General features: G+C 44.2%; 1 protein-coding gene and 1 long non-coding RNA gene across 11 annotated transcripts in view; one reads left to right on the forward strand and one right to left on the reverse strand.

Moving 5' to 3' along the window:
* CELF4 (CUGBP Elav-like family member 4) overlaps positions 1–21,590 on the reverse strand; it is a 690,435-nt gene that overhangs the window by 66,729 nt on the left and 602,116 nt on the right. For all 10 annotated transcript variants that reach the window (XM_079329933.1, XM_079329925.1, XM_079329932.1 and 7 more), the window contains exons 6-7: positions 11,653–11,796; positions 2,250–2,397 (exon numbers count right to left, since the gene is read on the reverse strand). In XM_079329933.1, the coding sequence (XP_079186059.1) occupies positions 2,250–2,397; positions 11,653–11,796 (292 nt within the window). The remainder of the gene's footprint in view (positions 1–2,249; positions 2,398–11,652; positions 11,797–21,590) is intronic.
* LOC306814161 lies at positions 13,960–15,595 on the forward strand. The gene is made up of 2 exons (XR_013777104.1): positions 13,960–14,970; positions 15,045–15,595. It is a non-coding gene; the product is annotated as an uncharacterized lncRNA (long non-coding RNA).

A 21,590-nucleotide genomic window follows, 5' to 3' on the forward strand; every position in this document is an offset into this window, starting at 1 on the left:
ATTTGGCTTTCTGAATGCTAACAAAAGCCAGCAGGAGAATTAATGTTAGGCTTCAGATATCTCCTGGCTACTCAGAAATCGCTGCTAGTGTTGTAGGCTTGCTTGCTCAGACATTATGTGAAACATTTTCTGTGCATCTTATCACATGCTTTGTGAGTGTTGTAGTAATACAAGGAGTAATTTCAAAGTCTAAACATTTCTCCTAAGGAATAATTGTCAGTGGACATTTCCACAACCCACCACAGAGGTTTTTCATGAAGGAAGCCACTCATTCAAGGTAAATCTGCAATAATGCCAAAGTGAATAGGGTCTGTGATTGAAAATATGTCATTAGGAGAGTACAAAATCAGCCACTGTGAAAGACATCAAGGGATCATCTAAACCAGCATCTTATTTTCAATAATGACCAGCCATGGGTGATCCAGAAAGCATGTAAAAAACATGAGTTTTCTCTCCTGTATTCTGACAGTGAGAGTTTAACAGTCTCCTCATCCTGTCAAACACTGGAATAGGCTGCCTGGGGAAATGGTGGAGTTGCCATCCCTGGATGCATTTTAAAGACACATTGATGTGGTGTTGAAGGATATGGTTTAGTGATGGGCTTGGCAGTGCTGGGTTAATGGTTAGCCTCAGTGATCTTAAAGGTCCTTTACAACCTAAATTGCATGATCCTATGACTCTGAAAGACACTGGTCATAGCAGGAGAGGAAACAATTACACCAAAAAAGAGCTGGGATATTTTTCATGTGCTGGAAATCCTGGTAGCACAGAATTTGGCTGTTGTACAGGTGTTTTCATGCCCATGACACAGAATGTACTCTTTTCAAGAATATGCTTATGTATACTCAAAAGAGCTTGTGCTCTTTTGTGGTGGGTCCATTGCAAACCACTGTCAGCTTTCCAGGCCCTGACAATATTTAAATTCCAGGCAGTCTTTGTTTGATGTTCTCCCTCTGCTCCCACCAACACAAAACAAATCTAGCTAATGCAAATACAATAATCTTGCCAGCAGTGGGTTTAAAGGGTGCACATATAATTAAGCCACTTTTTTATTTGGATTTGCAGTAGCTCCATCGACTTTTTGTTTATACATTTATCATTATGTAAACATATATTTTGAAATGTGCAGTATAAGATTTTTGAGTCAAGTGTTTTTCCTTGGGTCTCCATAAAGTCTTGTGGAATGAGATCTGTTTTTCTTACTCTTCTTTCTCTCCCCTGTCCTTTGTGATACTCTATTACAATTGGTCCTTTCAAGATGCACCTTTGAGTCCTCTGCCTCCCTATCAGACTCTAGTATATTGCAAAACTTCCCAAAGCCTCACTTCTTTCTAGGTTTGGCTTCACTTTTCCTGCTTCCCTACTTCCCTGCTGTTTGGCCACATGTCAGTCCAGGGCCACCAGAACTGATGATTCCTTGACCTGATCCTGCCCAAATGGCAATCTTGTTCTTCAAGCCCCAAGAAAGACAATCCTGTTCCCAACTCAGCTTATTTCTCTGCCTGCTGAACCCTACACTGCAGCCCCTAGAATGGGCTTTTTCCAGCCTAACCAGATCCTGGGAGCACTTCTCTGTCCACCTGTCTTTGTTGCTGCAGCCAGGAACCCCTCACTAAACACCCTCATTCCAGGTAGTACCAGATGTCTTCCTTAAGCACCTTCTGGCCTATTTCACAGCAGGGGGAATGGCTTATGTGTCCCAAAGGCAAAATTCATCTTGTTAATGATATTGCATCTCACCATAACCCTATTTTGCTAGTCTTTGGACAGCCTGGCTGTGATAGCACCAGCACTGACTCCTTGGACACATATATGCATCCATAAACCAGTGTAGGTCACTGTGGGATGTTCTGTGATGTTTGGAGGATTCTCAGAGCTAAAGAGAAGTTGTATATGAATTAGACTGAGAAATGCCATAGAAGCACAGAATAGTTAAGGTTGTAAAAACCTGCAAGATCATCGAGTCCAACCATTAACCCAGCAGTGCCAAGCCTGCCACTCACCCATGTCCCCAAGTTCCATGTCTTCATGCCTTCTAAATAACTCCAGGGATGGACACTCCTTACAAAGTTTGACAACTTTTGAGGAAGAAGCTTTTACTGATATCCAATCCAAACCATCCCTGGCGCCACTTGAGACCCGTTCAGGTGCCAGCGGGGATTTGAGGCTGATCCCCGCCCGGCTGCAGTGCCAAAAGCGCCGTGGGACGCGCTCCGCTTTCCCTGCCCTTCTCCCTCTGCACCCCTTACCTGAGGTTGGGGTCATGGGGGCGGCTGCCAGCCCGTTCATGTTCAGAGCCGCCATCTGCTGCATCTGGGCGGCGGCGAAGGCTGCCATGGGGTTCAGGTATCCGCCCTGCGCCACCGAGGCCATGATGGCCGCCTGCTGCTGCATCAGCTGGAACGAAGAGAGCAGCGAAAAAACATCACGCGCTCACCGCCGGGCAGCCCGAGGCAGCAGGGACCCACGGAGGGTGGGAGCACCCGGGATGAGGGGGGTCAGCACGACACCCCTGGGGCCCCCCAGGCTCGGCCTGCAGGGGATGGAAGCAAAGGGTGTCTGGAATTTGGGGTCCCCAGCCCGCCACGTGCTCCCTGGTGTGGAGGTGTGCTGTGACCCAGACTCAGCCAAGCAGCTCCTTGGCAATTCTCTGGTCAGAAAGGCAGAGAAAAATCTTTATACAAAATTTATACAAAGCACGATATACTTGAGCAGAGTGGTTTAGTGGCTTACATTGCTTGTATCAAAATTCTGGTAAGGCCTGGAGGTTACTGGTGAGAGACCAGTGTGTGTTGGAAAAAGGAGATTCATTCTCCAAACAGAAATTTTGACTAGTTCTCTAGGGATAACCTAGATTTTTTTTCATCTGTCAATGACAAAACCCACTTTTTCTGGTGCTGCTAGGAGACTTCAGCTAGGCACTAAGCAAAACCACTACCAAAACTTCTAACCAGATCATAGCACCTATTTCCAATACTATCAGAGACCCCCAGAAGTGCTGTACAAGGGAAGAGAACTCCCTTGTTTCAGTAAGGTTAATATTGTCTGATAAGAAAACCCTTCCCTGTGGTTTTGATTTGGGTTGACTTTCTCAATTAATTCTTTTCTAGAAAGTGGTCAAAATACTCCTTCTTTCAGGGCACGCACAAAAGTCAGAAAAAAAGGATCCCAGGCTGCATTTTCAGGCATTTGGGGCTAAAAATTTTGGAGCAGAACACTGGTGAATGTTTGTTAAGCCTGGAAATGCTTCTTTCATTAAAACAAGATTTTGTTATCATTATGTTACACTCAGAACCCAGAACACAGCTGGTGCAGTTCATGTGTACAGTATGGCTACAGAGAGATTTTAAAATGTGTGTTTTAAAGTGGTGTGAAGGATAAGACAGTTTGGGTGGAGCTGCTTCTTGTCTCCTTGCCTGGTGCTGAACAAAGAGCCAGGAAGGGTGGGTATGTCTGAGTACCCAACTCTCAGGGTGCTTAGAGAAGGTGTGGGGGAGAGAAGACACGCAGACAGCTTGGGAAACCTCACTCTGTACATTCCCCAGCCTCTGGTAATCTGTGACTTGATGATAATAGTGGAAAAGAGAAATGTTTTTCTGCAGTGATTTTAGAAGTGAGTAATGTCTTTGCTGTCTCCAAAATTGGAGTAACTGTTTCGTTGCTCTCTCTGATTTTGCCCTCTCTCCCATCAGGAAATCACCCTCTGATGTTCTTCTTTAAGCACATGGGACATGCTTCTCAGAATTAAACAGACCTCAGAAGTCATGGCAAGGAACAGACTGTTCCCTTCTGTCTGCTTTAATATTGAAGTATCAGCTAAATTAGCTGTTCTTACACATATGCACTGAAACAAGCCCTTGAAATCACTGCACTCATTCAAGTGCTGAAACTTTCCCTGTCACCATCCATAAACAGTCCAAAATAAGGAGTACTCTGACAATAACCTGCTGAAAAACTATGCACAAGTTATGTCAACCTGTCTTGACTTCTCCAGCAATAAAATGTAACACAGGATACTTGACTCCACACATTGTCAGATCTACAGGTGAAATGTGTTCTACTGGGTTTGAATATTATCATTTTGAAGCCTAATGCAGATTGGTGGCAAAGTGGTGGCTTTCCTTTGATAGTTAATTACCCTTTTCTATTTTACCCTGCAAAATGTACTTTTACATTTTAATTAGTGATATTTTGCTCTTTGCAATTACTGATGGAGTGATTAGACAACCTTTTGTACTATACACTATGTTGATTCTCCTTTAAGGAGTACATTTATTCCTGGGCATCATTTGAGTTTATTCTCCAGAGGAATAAACTCTGAGCAGGCAATATTAGAAAGTATGCCAAGGAAGAGAAGGAGGAAGGGGAATCCATCCATCTTTAGCCCTGGATTGACTCCAACACTAGGTGTGCTGACTCACATCTCATTTTCTGTTCTGGGTACTTTTACCTGGGTGATGCCTAAAGATTTTTTGGTTTTTAAAATATATTTTTCACATATTTGTACCTTTGTAGGTTTTCAATACATAGTTTTACAGTCCCTAGCACCTTCTTAGCCTTTTTCACACTTTGATGTGGTAAAAATGAGGTCCTAACCTGTGAGGTGGGAAACTAGATCAGATGCTTCTGCTACAAAACAGAGGTGCTCCTGCAGAGAGCAGTCACCCAATATCTATTATACTCAGTGCAATATATATAATATATACACTCAGCTCTCTTGATGTACTCTCTGAGGTGTCCTAGAGACCTGGGAACCCCTCTGGCATGTTGAAATGAGCCCATCATGACTCAGAGCACACAGATCTCTCTGCAGCCTTCAGACCTGGTCCTAGGGTAAAAGTGGGACTGCCTGGAGCTGGAAAGAGTAGAGCATTCCCCCCCTGAACACAGCTGTGTACCCCAGCTGATGGCTTTGCTTCCTTGGCTGGAGAGGTGGCCTCAACAAGGCCCAGGAATGTCGGGATTTTTTCACCCTTGACAAACTTGCTGCCCAACTTCTGAGGTCACAGGTCCATGCCCATGGCACTCTGTTGGAGGTGCTCAGGGCAAAGGTTAAGGGGGAAGAAGAGGGGCTCCTACCCAGCCTGTGGCTGATGGTCAGAGCTTGGCTGTGGCAACACGAGGGTGGGAGGACAGGAACTCAGTCACCTTGAAAGGAGCTGACAGCATAAGATCTACCTCCTTCCCCCCAGGATGGCTCTGGGGAAATTTACAGGAGGAGAACAAGTCCTATAAGGGTCACCAGTCTTCCTTCTAAAACCTCCAAGGCATTCCCAGTGAAAGTCACCCCACTCCTTCCCCAGCTCCCCCTGAAGACAAATGTCCCATCCACTCTCCTTTCACTTTGAAAGAGACCCAGTGTATGGTCCCAGTTAATAAAGCTGTAGAAAGTGAGGCAGTGACCCCACCAGAGGCAAATCAATAGCAGCAGGGCCCCTGGGTATTGTGTACTTTAAAATATGCCATTTGAAATGCAGATTTTCCCTGCCTGGGCTGGGGCTATGGAGCACTAATCAGGAAGGCAGCAGCCTTATTATCTCAGGCTGATCCAAGGGGACAGAGAGGAGCTTTTCCCTCCCTGAGCTGACAGGACATACTTCCTTTTGCTTCTCTTACTTCCTTTGCATGACCTTTGCCTCAGCATTTAGAGCTTTTACCATTTTAAAGACTCATTCCTTCCTTCTGCTCTCTTTTCAATTGCTCAGTTATTTATCTTCTGAGGAGATCAGGAGATGCTACCAGGCTGGTTCCTGCCCTTGGACAGCATCCCAAGAGATAAGAGCTCACAGCCACCATCCCAATTCCTGAAACAGGTGCAGAGGCACTGGAAAAGCCAACCCAAAGCATGGGAAGGGTGGCACTGTTGGCTGATCAATAGAGAACACGTGTAAGGATTTGTCTCTCACATCTTTTTCCTAATTTAAGTTGCAATGGTACTCAAGGGCAGGAAATACTGTCCTTTTCTTATGGGAAGAACAATTGCTTGGAGGATGAAGGAGCTTTCTCAGAGCAGAAAAATCCTGCTAGAAATAGGAAAAGCATGCAGAGCCTGCCTTCCCCATCCCCCAGAAGAAATGTGTATGAAACTGAAGGAGGGGAAGAGGGGAAAGGGGGGGATTACTTCTGAGGAGCTCTTTCTGAAATAGTGTGATCATTGCCCTTCAATTTTACTCTGAACAATGAGATGACCTTCTCCTTTTTTTCCAGTGCTATTTACTATCTTTGTCTCTGAACCACACAATGTTTTGTTCGATTTTTCATGTTCTTCATTCAGCAATAATAATGATAAAAGTAGTAACAGCACCTCTAATGATCTATACAAAGACTTAGCTAATGAATCCTCATGGTATCCCTGTGATAGAAATAGGCAAGTAAAATAATCAATCAAGCAGTAATATGATTCATATTTGGTAAAATCATGTAATTGACAAATTCATGTTTGCTATACCTAACTGACCATTGGGAGTGAAAACTAAAAATACTTTCCAAGCCTTGAAACAAACAGAAAATAATTGTTAGAAAAATCAAAATTGTCCTTCATACTTCTTATATTTTCTTGAAAATAGAAATTTCTGCTCTGAAAATAAAATTTAAATATAATTAAGATATTAAAACAAGCTAAACAAATATGCAACACCTGGATTCACGTGCCTTAGTGTCTTTCCAAAATCTGGCTCTAACTTGGGTTCCTAACTTCCCAAGAACTGTGGAAAACCCTCCAAAAGACCTGAAAAACCTTGTATGTAGAGCCCAAAACTTAGTATTCATTATTTCTGAATTACAAGGGAGCTGGTGGTTAGAATTATGGTATTACCCTTTTACAAAGTATTATGGCCTTGAAAAAGCTGCCTCTTCTGGAACGGATCAGTGTAAATAATTTGCATAACAGGTAGTATTTACCAAAAATACTGTCCCTTTTTGGTAATTTAAATGTAATAACTATTATATCCAGAAGGTACCCTATATACAGTATTTTTTTCCCTGATTTCATAGGGCTAGCTGATTTTTATTTTTTTTTTAAGTACCTGTCCAAAATAATTTCACAGTACAAATTAAAGAAACATTGGAAAAAGCAATTCTTCCTGTCAGCACTACCTCAGATAATTTAGCAGAAATGTCCTTTCATCTCCATGGGAGCTGGACAGGGAGCAGAATGAGGCACCCAGGGTTTTATGGTCAGCATTGTAGTCACTGCTGCCCTAACTTCCCAAGGAGACCACCTAAGGTGATGTCTGAGAGCTCTGCTGTGCTGGACATCCCAAATTTTTCTTGCAGGTATTGTCTACAGTTCAGGAGCAGCAACCATTTGGACTTTTTCAGAGTGAGGAGAGCTGGGATTTACTGAGAAAGGACTTGTTCCAGGCCAGAGAACAAATGTCAGCACTGCCTGTTGTCTCTGTCCCAGCCTGTCTGTTCTTGCACACTAACTCTATGCCTGTCCCCTGCTGCAGGATGCAATCAGCCCCATGACTGGAGTTTGGCCAGAAGACTGTGGCTAGCAGTCCCACCCCATTTTTTATGCAAACTTGATTTATGACTTTGATCTTATCTTAAATAATTTAAAAATTAAATAATTTATACTGTATCTGTCACTTTCTGAGGCTCCTTCCTTTGTTCTTGCTTTGCTCTTCTGCATTTTTCCATCTCCCTCACCCTTTTTTGATCTGTGCACCTTTCCTTTCTGTATGGTGAGGCACCACTGACATGAGACAGACACTAAACACTCCTTGCCCCTTTTCTTCACAGAAAGACCTGCAGGAACTTATTTGCTTATTTGTGCCAAGACTATACTACTACCATTCACAGACTGTTTTGATTGCCACTGCTTGTGATTTTGGGCTTGGCCATCCTAAGTAGGTGTGCTGCTCTCTGTGAAGTGGAGAGTGGAACCTCTGTGCAGGTTCTTCCTGGACTGGCAGCAAATCAAAGGTGGTGCCAGGTAGCATCACTCTCCTTCTCTCTAGGCTGAGTCCAGACCTACACCTCAAGCTGGCCTTAGACTGCAGAAACAGCAGTGCCCAGCTGATGTAGATCCACAGAAACCTGACATCAAAAAGGGCTGGTGTCCTGTATGCTTGTGAAATAAAATAAATAATTGCTCCATAAAAGGGGAAGTTAAATGAGTATGGGAAGATATTGCTGAAGAGAAAAAACCTAAAACAATCAAAAAACCCACCCTGAAATAAATTAGAGTAGGGGCTCTGGGAGTTTTAGGAAGCTATGAAATCTGACTTGCCTTGAGCTGCATACCAAAGAGGTGAGGTAGGTCTGATGTGACTTTCTGTGTCACTGAAACAGCACAGAGTCAGTGCCAAGCTTTGTCTCCTCTCCTTAAAGGTGATGCTTGAGGAGAGGATGGAAAACCACACACAGTGGAGAACTCCCTTTGCTCCCTCATTTTTTTGTGCCCATTTCTGAGGCCAGATGGCTGCTGAGCCCCAGGACTGGTTGTTTGGCTGATATGAGACCATGGCTGCTACCAAGGTTAAAATTTTAAAGTTGAGGCTGAGGGGGTTAGCAGCGTGCAGCAGCAGGGAGAGCTGTGGCATTTACTGGGCTGGAAGGGAGGTAACTTGGAGAGGAGCTGGGCCCCAAATCTGTCCTGATGGCAACACAAAAGTTTATCTGTCAAATTATAATGGATTGAGACCCTTGCTGCCTCTCCTCAGCTGGAGGGTTGGCAAACCCATGGCTGCACACCCATCTGTCAAACAGCCACACCATGGGGGTTTCTGCTGCACTGACCACCTCGGTGCATTGAGACCTTTTTGGGAGCTAATCCAGTCACAGTGATGAGCAAGATGCTTCTCTGGGGGAAATTCATCAAGAAATTGCAGCAATGGGGACCTCAGCAACCACCTCCATGGGGACAGACCATTAGAAACTATTGAAAAACCACTGTCAGGGGATTGCTTGGGAATTCTTACATAGAGACATCAGTCAGGCTTGGACTGCTGGGGGATAGCTGGGAACAGGCTATGAGTACAAATGAGAGAGGCTGATGTCTCATGCTTGTGCAGGCCTTACTATTAAGCACTGAGGCAATTCTTACAGTAATGTTACTGCCATACCACTCTGAGAGAGCTCATGGAGAGACAGTACAAGAGAGAGCCATGAGGGAGAAAATAAATAAATCTGATCATCAGGTTTATTTGTTCATCGGAAAACAAGATCGGGGGTTAAACAATTCAACCAGTGTCACAAGAGCTGCTGGTGGCAGTGGCATCACCCATCATGACAGTCCTGCTCCTGATATTTCACCTTCCCTCCTCTGGACTTGCCTTAGCTCTTTGACTCCAGGCTGAATGAAACTGCTGTCTCCCTTTGCCTGTCCCCTATCGATCCCTCCATCTCCTGCTGGCATTTCAAGGTGCCAATCACCCTGATATCTGAGAGCCAGCAGTCCGAGCTGGATTAATCGGGACCGAGGACACGTCACAGAGCCTGACTCTCCCTCCCCTGCCTTTCATGTGAGGCTGTGAGATGGAGCAGATAGGGAGGCTGATTGAGAGACAGCGTCTGAGCACGCTCTGGGTGTACAAGGCGCCACACAGAAATGTGATCCCATCATTTAGACAGCTCTGAAGTCCCCAGGGTAATTGGTGTCACCAGCTTGTCATATCCAATGGGTCAAGATCTAAAACTTATTCTTTTCCCCTTATTAGCATTTTTATCAGAAAAATAAGAGTGTGGGTCCAATTCTGTTTTCACAGAAATCAACATGAAAAATATTCATTTGTTTCAAGTGGATGGGAGAAGATCAAAAATTGTTTTTCCTCTTCCTTCTGCCCTGATTTCTCACCTCCCCTCATAATGCACCTTTATTATCTGGTGAGAAACAGGAAACTTTTGTGGTGTAAAGTGCAGACTGCATCTTCTCAATCAGTATAAACCTTGTCTGGAAATTAGACAAGTTACTCTGGATTAAAAGCAGTGCAAGAAGTACAAGTACATCAGACAGTTGTATCTTTACCACCTCTCCAGCTGCCTGACCAATGTCTATAGAGTAACACTGAAGCCAGTTCTCTAGCCAAACTCCACAAATGTTTGTCCCAAGCTGTCTATGGATTGCCTCCTGTTAATTCCTCTGGTACAGGGGGACAAAGGTGCTACATCCCTCTGACAGTCTGATGTCTAGGCTCATTAGGGAATTGCTGTCTCTTTTCCTCTTCCTGCAGCCTTCCCTGGCCAGGGGGAGTGTTAAACACAGCCAGGGTGAGGAGGAAATAACTCTTCTAGAATGTGAGGAAAGGGGTAGAGGACAAAGGAAGAGACAGAGACTGACTTTGTCTAGGAATAGAAAATAAAGATAGCAAAATGGAAGTAAAAACAGAGTTTTTCTCGAGGAGAGAAAATAAAAGCTCCAGAAGTGCACCAAGAGGTGGAGCTGGAAGGAAGGGAAGAACTTCAGTGGGGCTTTACAGCAGCACATCCTCACAACTCTGCATGGCTCACACAAGGGGTAGGCTGGGCTGTACCAACTGTTCAGAGAGGCACAGGATTACCAGAGAAGAACAGAAATGTCAAGACCTTCAAATTAAAAAGAGGACATGGTGATGTGATGTAAAATACTTGGTGCCAACACGTGAGGAAGGGCTGAAAGGAAAACTGTGTGGTCATTGAACTGGAAGCAGCATTGGCACACCAGAGTATTATTCCTGACCTGGCCCTGCATTCCTAAGGCAAGGTTTGGGTCTCCCATTCAGGAAGATGCTACTCTGGACAATGTGTTCAGCAGCACCTCCCTCCTGTGCACAAATCATGCAGAGGGCCACATTTTGCCATCAAATAGATGAAGCACCTATATACACTGTCACTGCCTGAAAATCTGCTTCAGAGAAAGCAGCCAAAGTCACTGGACACTGTTGTGTCTGTCTGCTGCAGGCATCAGCTCCACCTTCCTCCAAAATATCTGGCAGAGAGTCCAAGTTGCCTGTGCCTGGTCTTGTCTTGCAGATCCTTGTTAATTTTAGGCTAAGGAAAACAAGTAATTCCAGAAGCATCCATTTCAGAACATCAAGACCCTAACCCCCTGTACAGTCACATCTTCTCAGTTTTGGTATGTCCACAGGAAACCTGAGGTTAGCACAAAAGGATTTTTTCCCAGTGTGCTTCAGTCATGCTATTTGGGGCAGCAGGACTGTGTGTGGGAATACGTCTATGTGTACATTTAATTATCACATATAATGATTTCTGAATCTAAAAGCATTTATCTCAACAGCTGTTGTTTTATCCTGTGGTCACTCCAAAGGTTCCCACAGTGATGCAAGGTGCAGCAGGATTGTGGTGATCTGGGGCAGAGAACTGGGATAAACTAAGCAGGTTTATTTTATCCAAATCCTCAAAGTGTAGTTGTGCTTTTATTTGACAACAATGGCTTAACCCCCATAGTAAGTGTTTTGCATGGGTTCACACATGACCAAAAGTTACTGCTAGAACTGTCTGTGGCACTTTGGAGACACCTGGGAGATTCCCAGAGTCTCCCCTGGATGGCATGGCTAATTTTTAATCCCATCATGTAACCACTTTAACAGAGAAGCCACCACTCCCTCTTCTGCTCAGGTTTTTCATCCACTCCCATGAATTTTTTGTGCATTTCCAGGTGATACTCCCCCTCCCACGAGCAGGCAGAGAGCTGCTGTCTATACTTACTGCCTGTGCATAGGCTCCATAGGCTCCAAACTGGATGGCCATGGGGTTGAACATGCCCATTTGTCCGGCCATTTGCTGCATGCGCCGCATCGTGCGCTCCTTGTCCGTGTCCGCAAACTTCACCACCAGGCTCGAAGAGGCTCCCTGCAGCACAGGGGACAGAAGGAGACACACAGGGAATGAGCCTGATGCACACCAGATCATCAGCCCACACATCTAACACAGATTCAGCAGGATCCATGTTTTCCACACAACCTATCAGGCTGTGAGTTTTGACCCTTGCAAGAGGGTGAGAGTGCCGGGAAGTAAAGGACCCTGGGGAGTGAATGCCAGCAGCCTGGCTCCTAGTTTCCTCCCAAATTCAAGCTTCTGGGATGTCATTTGCATTTTCTCTGCAAAAGTTGTTGCCTTATTCTTTCAGCCTTCAGGCCCAGAAAGGTCTGGACACAGTGCAGCAGAATGTAGGTGGCTTTGCTGCATTGAATGTGGTGGGGTTCGTGGACCAATTTGTTTGGGTGGAATGTGTGTGTCTCTGCATTCCAGGCCCTTGAGGTGGATCACCCTTTCACAATGCTATGTCTTGTAACCCCCAAGTGACTGAGAGAGCCTTGGAGACAGGAGTCAGTATGCTGGGCAGGGTGTATGTCATCATGAAACAGCATTTCTTCACAGAACACTGATAAATTAAGGGAGCAAAAATAGTACTGGATGGACCTGAGTTTTTTCTTCACAAATAATAGGAAACAGAGGCTACCAAAAAAAAAAAAAAAAAAAAAAAAAAAAAAAACCCACACATTTCCAGGAAAGATTTACAATATTAGGATTATGTCTGCAGTCAACACCAGTTCAGAACTACGGATGATCATAACAGCTGCCTGCAGAAATCTGTGAAAAATGTATTGCTTTTGGGAACAAATGAAATCCCTCTCCTTTCCAAAACCAGATGAAAGGTCAGTAGCTGCAATCCTTACATTTCTGATAGGAGGCAGAGATGAGAAGAAATAGATCTACCTAGGAAGGTATTTTTTGTCTGTCTTCAAGGAAGTCCTAACTTCATGGGTTGATTACTTCCCCACAGGGCAGCCTCCCGAGGGAGAGAGGAGATGCAAGGGAGGGACAATCTGGCTGCAGCCCTGACAGCAGTGGACAGCTGCCCTGGGAGCTGGGCTGCCACCAGCCCAGGGAGATGGGCAGTGAGCTGTCAGCACCCTGACGAAGAACAGCTGAAATAATTGTGCTCCCATAGCTTCTGTTTTGACAAACTGGCATTCACTGGTAGAAGTGCAGTCAGTGGGGAAATGACCAGCTCAGTTTCTGGCTGTGGCAGTAGAGGAGGACCAGCCCCATGCCAGAGGAGCTGAACTGTTGCAGGATCCTTGTTTTCCTAACTGAGGAGGAATTTCCTGGGATTGCACAAGAAAAATATTATTAACTGGCTTACACATGCTCCTATGTACCTGTAACCAGAAAAAAGAGTCTCAGTGAAAGCAGAACTGCTCTGCTACAAATTGGGAAAAGTGTAGTAAACCACATCTATAGACGTGCATATATATAAATCTAAACTATACATATTCAATAGCCTCTTCAGATCCTCAGTTATGAATAAAGACTTGAGGAATTAACCTGCTAAAAAAAGACTCCAACAATCTAACACCACACAATGAGTGATGCTCCCTTGGATTAGCAATCTGTTCTAGGAGAAAGTGATTTTCATTGGCAAAGAATCTTTCTTTTTGACCTGTTAGTCTCTCTCTAATAAATCTATAACCCACTCACACAATGTGGTGAAGAGCAAGGTTTTGAAAGAAGTGCTTCAGGAAAAAAAAAAGGGATGCAGAGATGAATGCTCCATTCAAAGATGGAGAGCAATCTTCAGCAGTTATTATAAAACCAGAACAGAAGGGGGAGTGGAAGAGAGGAGAGGGGAAAAAAAACCCTGTAGCCAAAATTCCCCTACATTTCTGTTGAAGGCTGGGTGACTTTTAATTTTTCTTTAGATCACATGATGCAGATATTGATCCTTCCCCAAATCACACTCTTAATTGCAGCTCATCGACAAATGAATATTTTAATGCATACATTTCCTGCTAATTATCACCTGGACCAGTTCTTAATTAGATTTCAACACTCATTTAATTAACCCTGATCCAAGAGACTGTTTGGTAACTTGCATCTAATGATTTAAACCTATTTGCAGCTGTGTTGGAGGGAGGCACTGGTCCACTGCAGATTGGGCTGTGCAGAGCTGCTGTTGTTTTGCAGAGCAGAGCCTGAATCATGATGGGTACAATGCAGGATGGAGGAATAAGGTGAAAGTATATTCATCTCTGCAGAAGGAGTTTTGAAGATATGACCTGCTCTTGTTAGCATGACAGAGAAGTGTAAATAAGTTGCTGTCTTCTTCCTTCTCCTTTTCTTTCGATCTCTATTTGCCCTGGAAGTCTTAGGGCCAGAGAACTGCCTCAGGCATTTGCTGATGCCTCACACTGTTGAAAACCAAGCTATTATTGTAGATGGCATCATGAAAACATGGGCAACTTCCACATGAAGTGCTTGCCCCTGGAGTGTTCTTCCCTTCTGATGTGAGTCATAGTGACTGCACAGCAGCTGTTTGACCCAATGGGATCTCATCTTGCCTCCTGAGAGATGTTTTTCTGGGTTGCCTGTCACAGCAGGACTTTAGGCCTCTTTGAACATTGCTATCAGACACACAGGGCAGAAAGGCCATTGGCAAATAGATGCAAGCTAGACCTCACACTACAAAGAAAGAAGAGGAAAAGAAGAGGTTTTTTTCTGAGAGTGCTCTGCAATGAGATGTGCATGTAAGCGGTTAAAGATGTGTAGCCAGCAGAGATGCTGCATTGCTCTCAAATATGAAGACTGACCTTGGGATTGATGCTTTCAGTATGTGGTTCCTCATGTGCAGCTCTTTCATGTGGCCCAAAGGAAATCAGGCAGTAAACTCCATCAGATCAGCCAGTGCAGGACTTTTAACAGTGGAGCCAAATATTGCTGTTCATATACAGCAGAACAAGGCTACTTTCTACTCCAGTGACTTCTACTAATCCAATGGATAACAACAGAAATGCCCCAGAACGGGCCAGATTTTCCATAGGGTAAAAATGCTGCAGGCCTTCATCTGGACTATTTATGGCTTCCACGAGAAGTTAAACCATGGTGTAAATCAGCTGTTGTCTGCTGACAGAGGCAATAGGTCCTGTCTGCTCTGTCATTTACTAGTAATACATAATCTCCTTGCTCTCTCTGGTTCTTGGACTGGACCTCATATTTTGCCAAACCCCGTGAGAGTTACACTGGGTAAGTCAATAATGTTTGAAATGTACTTCTGTATTTTTCGGAGGAAAGGACCTGTTCATTTCTCTACCCTGCAGACCCACGGTCAGAAGATACTATCATGAAAGTGAGCATTCCTGATGGTGCCTCTGCAACAGCCTGCTTGCAATTGGAATTTATCTCTTTTCCCATCAAATCAACCTCCTTTTTCAAGTGCTTTGATATCTACTGATGAAAAGAATGATAAGGGATAAGTATTATTATGCTTCTCCTATTCTCTCCTGGGCCAGCAAGTCTACTTAATACGACTATCTTTCTTCCCATCCCCCTCCCATGTATGGTAATGAATTGCTCCCCTTAGTCAGCAGAGTCAGGTATTCTCTCGGTTGGTGGGGAGAGGGAAAAGATGGAGGAAAAATTACTCTGCACCACACTCACTTTGTAATCCCTAATCAGAGTCCTCTGTGAGAAAAACTAATTTCCCAGCCTGTCTTGACGTGTGAAATAAAGTCATTCTTGAAAACAGGAGCTTGACAGGTCGCTTGTGAAATTTCATATTCAGCTAAAAATAAAATATCCATCCATTGATATTTCATTTAAAGGCAAAGGAAAACAAATCTATTGCCTGGTTGTTGGAATTTTTTCCCATTAGATATGGTGTTCTAAATGGAGTGTACACACAAATTAAGTAAAAGCTTTTCAGGAGTCCAAACATTACTGCCCAGCAGCAGGGAAAGATCACAGAATCAAGTAGGATGGAAAAGGCCTCTGAAGTAATTGAGTCCAACCTATGACCTGACACCACTGTGTTCACCAGAACAGGCACTGAGTGCCACATCCAGTCCTTTTTCAAACACCTCCTGGAACTCTACCACCTCCCTGGGCAGTGCACTCCCAGTCCAGTCACCCTGTCTGTGAAGGAATTCCTCACAATGTCCAACCTGAACCTTGCCTGCAGCAGTTTAGTACTGTGTCCTCTTGTCCTATTGCCTGGGAGAAGAAATTTGACCTTCATTTGACTACAGCCTCCTGTCAGGGAGTTGTAGAGAGCGATGCAGAGGCTCCCCTAAACCTTCTCTTCTCCAGGCTAAACAGCCCCAGGTTCCTCAGACATTCCTCACAGGACTTGTGCTACCCTTCACCAGCTTCATTGCCCCTTTCTGGACACACTCCAGCATCTCAATGGCCTTCCTAAATGGGGGGCCCAGAACTGGACACAGTATTTAAGGTGGAGCCTCACCAGTGCCAAGTATGGGGGAAGAATGACTTCCCTAGTCCTGCTGGCCACATTGTTCCTGATACAGGCCAGGTGTCATCGGTCTTCTCAGCCACCTGGCCACACTGCAGGCTCATGTTCAGTCAGCTGTCAACCAGCACCCTCATATCTTTTTTGCCTGAGCACCGTCCAGCCCTTCTCTCCAGCCTGTAGCAGTGCAGGGAGGTGTTGTGGCCAAAGTGCAGGGCCCCATCCATTGCTGGATCCAGTGCATCCATACAGCCTGTCGAGGTCCCTCTGCAGAGCACTCCTGCCCTTCAGCACTCCCCCAAACTTGGTGTCACCTGCAAATTTGCTGATGGTGGACTCAACCCCCTCACCCAGATCCTCAATAAAACAGGCCCCAGCCCAGACCCCTGGTGACTGATCCCCAGCTGGGTGCAGCACCATTCCCCACCACTCTCTGGGCACGGCCATCCAGCCAGCTATTAACCCAGCCAAGAGTGCTCCTGTCCAAGCCCTGGGCTACAGCTTTTCCAGGTAATGCTGTGGGACACAGTGCCAAAGACTTTGCTGAAGGTCAGGCAGACACAACCACAGCCTTCTCCACATCCACCAGATGGGTCATCTGGTCATCAAAGGAGATCAGGTTGCTCGGGCAGGACCTGCCCTTCCTACACCCGGGTCTCATCCCCTGGCTGCCCTGTGGCTGCAGATCAAGATGATCTGTTCCATAACCTTGCTGGGGACCAAGGTCAGGTTGACAGGCTGGATTATTCTAGGCCCTTCTAGATGGATGCATGTTCCCATTGGCACCTCCAATCACCTGGGATCTCCCCAGTGAGCCAGGACTGTTGATAATGATGGAGAGTGGCTGGCTGAGCTCTTCCCCAGCCCCCTCATCACTTTGGGATGGATCCCATCAGGTCTCAGAGCCTTGTGACCACCTGAGTGGCTCAGCAGGTCTCTTATTGCTTCTGCTTGGATTACAGGGGGGCTGTTTTGCTTCCCATCTCTGTCTACTAGCTCAGGTGCCCAACTGCTTCTCCCTAGATAGTATTCTTGGGAAAACTCTGTGAAGGTCTGGCTTTGCAGAATATATGCTTGAATTTCCTTTTCCTGCCAGCCCTATAAATCTGCTCTGATTCAGTAGGTTACTAATCTCCACAGATGGTTAGGAACCTTTTTCCTTCAAAACTGATGAATCTGGGCCTAATTTGCCAAAGTCATTAAATTTTGTTTCACTTTAAGCTTAGTGAATCTCATGCTGGAGGCAAACATACGTTTAAGTACTTTAACACAAGGGTGTCTTATACAGGTGGACCTTTACGTCTTCATTAGCTCAAATGGAGTCAGATAAAAGTTCTGGGCCGAAAATATATTTTAAAAATTTGTTATAATAAAGTTCCAGTGACTAAAGCTCTTGAGAATAAGAGATCTGAATGCGCAGATCCTATTAAATACCTTCCAAAATGTCAGCCATGAACAAAAAGATGCTTAAATGAGTAGGTTCTGTTGGATGCTCCTCTTTTGGGCAATGACTGTATTCCTAAGTGTCACCACACAAATGGGTTTTCTTGTGGTGGAAATTTTGGCTCAGCACTGCCTCTGTGACTACAAAGCAGAGCTGGGAGGATGCTGACCTTCAGCAAGACAATCAGGGTAATATTTCTATGCAAGGATCCTTGATGTTAAGGCCCAAAAGCCAAAGGAGGATTTCTTTGCTTTGGGCTCTGTCTCCTCAGGTCATTTGGCAGGATGTCTCTGAAGTTTGAAAACAAATTTGGAATTTTTTTGGAAATGCCTGTGCAGCTCTATTTAGAAGAGAGCTGCTGAATTAGACAGTGGGGTTTGACCCCAACCTAGGATTTTAGGCAAGCAAAAGAAAAGCTACTGTCCAATCAAACTGTAGAGGAGTGGGAATTTCAGCTGGGCAGAAATGTAATTACCCAGGCTGAAAGGTGACCAAAAGGCCAGGACTAACATCCCTCCCATCTTGTGAAATATATTATTTTTCTGAACTCAGGGCTTCAATTTCATGTCTCACCTGAAAGATGAGTAGGACAGCAGTCACTAGGAGCTATTTCCACTGTATAGTCTTGAGAGCTGGTTTAGACACTCTTGAGAGTGACAGAGATGGAGAGGGGAAAGGAAGCATTCATCCAGGACTGTAGTGATGGACCCTTTGATAATTCTGTAGAGAAGATTCTTCATGCCATGTCTAAGCACAGAGAGTTGCTGCAGGTACTTCCCTTCACAGGTCTCTGGAGCTGTTAATTTATTTGGAGTGGAAGTGTGATTTAGGTTTTATTTGCCCATACACTACTTACCAGGTGTCTCTCAGAGCTAAAGTTATTGCTTTCCACAGGGCAACAGAATCATTGAGTCCTGGTGTCACTGTACCCAATTCTAATTAGGAAGAACTCAATATATAACCCAGATGTTAGTATGCCTCTCGAATCAAAGCCAGATATCTGAAAAACCTAAACTTAAAAGCAGAGCTCTTCAAGCACTTCTGCATTTTTCAGCTCATTTATGAATGATAAAAGTCCTCACAAAATCATTCACCTTCTTTAATGCATTATGAAGTAGGAGGCATTGTTACACCAACAGACTAGAAATTATTTCCTGATATTTAGGACTGTGAAAGCAGTAATTTTTTTTTTGTCTAAATTTTTTTTTTGTCTAATTTTTTTTTTTTTTAAGAAAAACATAAAATCCAGAATCCAAAAGAAAATGTTGTATGTTTCCCCTTTCCAATAAGACCAACATGGTTTGAAAGATTAGGTATGTTTAGCTCCATATTAACTAAAAATATACTTTCCCATAAAATATCCTTACATTAAAAAAAAAAAAAAAGGCTTAGTATTTTTTATAAATTATTATTACAATAGTAATAATATAACATGTTTCATAGCTGCTGTATAGAACCTTTGAATGATCTTTCCTTTCAGTTAAACAGGCAAGGATGAAAATAAGAGAAGTGGAATTATTCCGAAGTGATAAAGTCAATTGACTATTGCCAAAGCAAAGCAGCATCTCTACCATGTATGGAGATCCTGATGCTTCAGGACTCTGCTCATAGGAGCTCCACACTTCTTTGGTAGCTTAGGATGAGGACATGAATGGCCTATGATGACTTTGGAAAAAAAAAAAAAAGAGGTATTGAGGAAGGGCTGGCAAGCTGGGCAGGTGCATTTCAGCTGTTCTTATGGCATAAAAGAACATTTCCATGGCACTGTTTTGCCAACAGCTTGCATATGACTGTGCCTCCCAGATCCCTGTCATGCTGCAAGACTCCAGGGTATCATGGTGTAAACCATATTGCTCAACTGAGATAGTAAAAGATTTGAATTTTTGCAGCATATTTAAACTGGAGATCTCCAAGCACTGTCCAGCCATGGGCCAGACCAGATGAGCTTTAAAGGTTCTAACCCAAACTTTGCTATGATTCCACAGTTAATTGAGAAAACAGTCTGCTTTCAGGGAGGTGTCACCCATGCTTTAATACAGAGATACAAATGGTCATCTGAAACTAAGAAATGATGTAAATTCAGTGAAGCTCTCCTGGGTTTTGGTGAAATAAGAAGTTGGTTTATGTTGAAGGATCTGCCCTTGCTGTGCTGCACTTCACTGACTGAAACATGCCACCTTCACAACCTTCTGGTTGGTGAGACCAACCAGACAGACCTGTGGACTGGGAAGTCAAGAGTGCTCTTCTATGTGATTTCACTTCCCAGTAGACATCTGAGACAAGGACATTGGTGTCTGGTAGGATGCTTCACATTCATGAATTTCTGTGAGCTTCAACTGAGACTCTTACTTGAAAGTCATTGTTTTGATTCATAATTTTGATTCTTTGAAGACATCTTTGTCCTCTAAAAATTAATTTTGAACTTTGCAAAGCTCATTTGCATAATACCTACTGTATCACTAATGCTATGTTTTGGATAGGGATAACAATCTACCAGTTACTAAGATCTTTCTGTTTTCCTCACAAGAACGTGTGTTATCAATCCTGACCACACACCTGAGCAAGGTTAGGAAGGAGTGAATTAAAGGGAAAAATGAGAAGCATCCTAGAGTGATTTAATGCTGATCCAGAGCCTACTTAACTATGTAGGAAGTTCCCACTGATAAAAATGAGACTTAGATCAAAAGATACAGGAAGAGAAAAGGAGGAAGAAAGAAATGCCCCCAAAGCAAGCAGGAGAGGTAAAGACAATGCTGAAATTTTTAATCCTTATAAAAGGAAGGTGGTGATGCCCAGTGGAGCTAGCTCCAGTAGGCCAGGAACTCCCTTGGCAGGCAAGGACTGTTTCATGTCTCCCAGGCTGGAGGCTTATCAGTGACTCTGATATCCAAGGAAGGTCATTGCTTGTGAATTATTTTAGCCCCTCAAGTCCTAATCTCACACAGACAAGAGCTGGTTGGAGCAAGAATTGCAGGTGCTGCTGCTATCACCAGAACCTGTGCAACTCTCAGCAGTGGCATGATCCTGTTCCTTCTTTCCCATGGCACCTCCACAGCTCCTGATTTAGTGCCCAGCTGCCCTTTGACCCTTGGTGGATGAGTGGGTGCCAATCAATTATTTTTTTTCTGTTAACAAGCAGTTATCTCTTGTATCCCATTTGGATGCAGTGAGTGCTGGGGGTCAGAGGGAGCAGAGAAACCCAGGGAAGATGTCCAGTGATGTCTGTCATGTCCCACAAGTCACTTCAGTGTCCTGCTGGATCACTGTGGTTTTGGAAACGTAACCATAGAAGTGAAGTCCCCCTTTGGTGCCAACATAATTCACACCCTGTGTCAAGCAGCCAGGCTGCCTGGATCTCTGCTCTGGGACCCAGAAACATGATTAATTAATTTATGGAGCTATGGGAGCGGCACGGAACACAGTCTTACAATTTTACTTTTTATAGGAAGAATTAGGGGAAATTATGGCAACACTGGGAAACTGCTGTCCCAAAGCTTGTAGAACCAGCAGAGATGGTGGAGATGGTGGGATGGGGTCTAAGAGCTTCCCCCCTCCCTCCACCCAGAGCCAACTGCCCAACAAAAAACAGAGATCAGCTATCAAAACTTGTTGGACTTTGCTGTAGAAATGGCTGCAAACTAACAGGTAGGTATTACATGTCCACTGCATTTTTTAATCTTAAAAGACAGCACACACCTTTACAAATGGTGTTTAAGTAGCGTATTCAAAAAATCATTCATTAATGGAAAGAGGGCCACGCCTACTGATAGTGACTTGTTAATGTGTTCCTAAGGTATTACTATTTTTTAATAGAAGAAATGGATGTGCTGTGCTCTGCCCTGAGTTAAACAAGACAGCCTCTGTGCTGCCCAAAAACATTGCAAGGAATGTGTGTTCTTTAGAGAGTTCAAGACCAACAGAAAAGAGAAAAAAAAAAAGTTAATATTTCCATTT

The sequence above is a fragment of the Erithacus rubecula genome (genome assembly GCF_903797595.1).
Source record: "Erithacus rubecula genome assembly, chromosome: Z".
NCBI lineage: Eukaryota > Metazoa > Chordata > Aves > Passeriformes > Muscicapidae > Erithacus > Erithacus rubecula.